The sequence below is a fragment of the Gossypium arboreum genome, chromosome 8, assembly GCF_025698485.1.
Source record: "Gossypium arboreum isolate Shixiya-1 chromosome 8, ASM2569848v2, whole genome shotgun sequence".
Lineage (NCBI taxonomy): Eukaryota > Viridiplantae > Streptophyta > Magnoliopsida > Malvales > Malvaceae > Gossypium > Gossypium arboreum.
In genome coordinates this window covers 37,707,139-37,710,804 of record NC_069077.1, presented here as the reverse complement: position 1 = coordinate 37,710,804, position 3,666 = coordinate 37,707,139, and the positions used below count along the sequence as shown (strand labels likewise).

Genomic DNA, 3,666 nt, shown 5'->3' with positions numbered 1-3,666 from the left:
TCCTTTTTTTTTTCCCTCTTAAATAGATGTATGTTGTAATCATATATTAACATGACGTGCCATCCATCCATTGGTTTTTAAATATATAGTTAATGAATAACACTGATTCTTCAATGCTAAGAAGGGTTTGGTCAGAAAGGTTATGGAAACAACCGGCAAAAGATTTTGGAAGAATTGAAATGAAAGGAGGGTACGTGAAACATGGGTTACGTAATACTACAACTCTACGTAGAAAATGGTAACTCTTTGTCCCTCCGTGTGTGAAACAAAGCCGATGGAATGTCGTTTTAGGGTTAGATGAAAAATTATGGGTCCCCTCCCCCTTTGAAATATTGGACCCCATCCAGGTTTCAATGTCGGCACATCATACTCTTGTACTTCTCTCTTACTTTTAAATTGGGGGTGAGAGACAGCCTCAGCCTCCACTTCTAGCAAACCCCAAGAAAATTATAGTTTGTTTTGATCAAAAACATGGATCATTAGCTTGTAAATATATCATTTTGTTTTCTCTACAGAGTGTACAAAACAACAAAGAGACAGGCGGAAGATTTATAGAAACTCGGGGGGGTTTGCGAAGCCATAATTACAAATCATATTTATCATCCGAACCAAACATGGGTCACCATTCTTGCTGCAATCAACAGAAGGTTAAGAGAGGGCTTTGGTCCCCTGAGGAAGACGAAAAGCTCATTCGATACATCACCACTCATGGGTATGGGTGTTGGAGTGAAGTCCCTGAGAAAGCTGGTCTCCATCTCCCTCTGTTCATTACCTTTTTTCTGTCTCTTTTTTGTTCCTTTTTTCTTCATGCTTTTTTATAGGAGTTTTTCATGTTTGGTGACGAAGACGTATCTTTTTGCCTTTTGTGTTTCAGGTCTTCAAAGATGTGGCAAAAGTTGTCGCTTGAGATGGATTAATTATTTGAGGCCTGATATCAGAAGAGGGAGATTTACTCCTGAGGAAGAGAAGTTGATTATTAGCCTTCATGGGGTTGTAGGGAACAGGTTTGAAGTGACACTTTACACACATATGTTATATCAAAATTTTACTTTATAAAGCTTCATAAATATTGTAACAATTCTGGGTTCTAAGTTTTTTCTAATGGACGCATTCATTTTAGTTTGTCTCTCTGAAATTCCTCAAGAGTTTCAGTTTGTGTTTGAATTAAGAACTTGAACAGTTAAAAGTAATTAATTAAACAAACTTCAAAATTACGTCTTCTCTATCACTGCCACTGTTGTTGCTAAATTAAGTAGCAGTCACAGGCATTTCAAGGGCCTTTACAGGGATGATATATTAGATGCTGAGGCACAAGTTCTTGAGCTAGAGATAAATCACATGTTTAACATCTTCAAATTCTTCATTATGTTAAGCAAATTTCTCATATGTGTGAGGGGATTATTTTAGATGGGCTCACATTGCAAGTCACTTGCCTGGAAGGACAGACAATGAGATAAAGAACTACTGGAACTCATGGATCAAGAAGAAGATACGAAAGCCTTCAGCACCTCCAACAAGCACTGCTCCTCCACCAAGTACTACTCAGCATTCTCAGATAAATTATGGTTCAAACCAACTGGAGTTAGTAAATCAGGAGTTGATGACAAGAGCAATTCCTAATCATCAAGAAACCCTATTTTCTTCTCCAGCCCCATTATTTATATTCGACACAACTCCAATTGACGGGGCTCAGGTTCATCAACATGGTAATAATGTAAGAGGACAGCCTTTCCATGAACCGGCTAATTTAAACACGGAGAGTAGTTGGAACCTAAATCAGCATCAAGTGCAAGCTTTCCCTCCTTCAACTTCTTTCACAGTGGGTATGGATACAAACAATTACTTGCCACCATTGGTAGAGAACATGGAAAACATGGTGGTGCCGGTTGAAGTCCAATCATGTAGCATTGAAGAGGAAGGAGAAATGACACTTGAGTGCTTGCAGAGGCAGCAGCAGGAGTTGAATGAATGGGTTGAATCCCAGCAATGTTCAAACTTTCTGTTCTGGGATACTCTTGAAGGACAACTCGGCGGCGAAGCCTTGCCACCAACTTCATCAAATATGGGAACTACACTATCTTCATTCCCCACATCTTTATAAATTATTAGAAACCTGTCACCCCCCTCCCCCACCCCACCTTTGCTTTCTCGGTCTTTGATTCTTTGCTGAGTATAGCTTTCTAAATGTTCCAGCCTCCAACCCCCCCTTCAAAAAAAAAAAAAAAGTTTGCTTTTCTTTCCTTTTCCTTTCTGCTTTCCTTTTTGTAACTTTATTTGGTGATGAGCTTGTGAAATGTGAGGGACTGCAACATACTTAAGTATGCATGACTTTTTTTTTTCTTATTTCCTCCTTGGTGTTTGAAAACAGAAAAGGGAAGAATAAAAAGCAATGTAACAGCCAAAAAAAAAAATGGTTTGATGCTACTGAGATAACTCTAATTACTTTTTAATGCAATTTCACCATTTTTGTCATTCTTTTCAATGCTGAAAATTTTATGATTCTGAAATTGTACTAATCAATTGTGCATGGAGAGGTAAACTACATTTACTTTTGAACTAAGAAGGTTTTCATGTCTTTCTCAACTGTAAAAGTGTAAATTAAACTTTGAAAAACTATATATAATGGAGCTAAAATTTGCCTGGTAGCTAACCAGGAAAAAAATTGCGCTGATATTGACTGCTCACATATTTCTATATATAACGATAGTGATCTCTCTACATGCATACAATATGGAACTTCTTGGATTATTTCAGAGTTTTGATATGTTAGCTTTCGACAAAGAAAAAAAAAAGACATGATGAGACATTCGAGAAAACTACGTTAAAGCCAAAATATAAATATATTCAATGAATAGACATGTATATATATATATATATATATATATATAGCTGCATATATACGTATATACTTACTACAAGTACAAGGAAGTGTATTGTTTTGTTTGTCTCTAACTATCATGGTGACTGAGTGATCAATACTGGTCAAAATCAATTGATGAAATCATCACTAGTTTTTGAAGATTAGCTGAAACTGTTATGGAAAGCAATTGCCAATTGCTTCAAATCAGTTCCTGATGAATAAGAATTCCTAGTCATGGAAACTGGAGAAGAACTTGTTTATATAGCAGTTGTTGGATATTCATGGCGGAAATTCCACTTGTTTTTAATGCTGCAAACTGAGCATATCGAGAAATCAATGAGAGATTCATTTGAATAAATATTGTTGGAGAAACTGGGATGGCTGGGTCTTGAATTCAATATTATGGCACCCCCCAAGGTTTTAATTATTTTGAATAATAAGATAGGACCCAGTTTTCAGCAACATTTTGCACATTTTCTCTGCATCTGATATTTACTAAAAGGTGATGGGTGTACATGAACCCTAATACCAATGGTCGGCCATTAACAGGCCATAATCACTTTTTACGGCTTCTATTTTATATGCCTAAATCAAAAGATGTTTCCTAGTCACTGCAGAAGAAGAATTTTAATTTATCCCAATTCTGTCAATCATAATGAGAAATAGCTTTCATTGATTTCAAGCAGAATTCAGATCCCCAATAATCTTTTTATCTTCTTTTCAAAAAAAAAAAAAAATTGAATATTCTAATTCAATAACAAATTGTGTACAAAATGTAACCAAGTCTGTGTACTTGAAATAGTAGT

General features: G+C 36.0%; 1 protein-coding gene across 2 annotated transcripts; it reads left to right on the top strand.

Annotated features, from left to right (window-relative positions):
- The first annotated feature begins 284 nt into the window (after positions 1–284).
- Positions 285–2,472, top strand: LOC108468258 (transcription factor MYB46). Of its 2 annotated transcripts, none has more exons than XM_053031605.1 (3): positions 285–712; positions 875–1,004; positions 1,408–2,472. In XM_053031605.1, the coding sequence occupies exons 1-3, from the start codon at positions 709–711 to the stop codon at positions 2,099–2,101; spliced, it is 828 nt and encodes a 275-aa protein (XP_052887565.1). In that variant the 5' UTR covers positions 285–708; the 3' UTR covers positions 2,102–2,472. The 2 variants fall into 2 exon arrangements, with proteins under 2 accessions (XP_052887565.1, XP_017624637.1); XM_017769148.2 differs by having other exon boundaries at positions 290–747.
- The last annotated feature ends 1,194 nt before the right edge of the window (positions 2,473–3,666 follow it).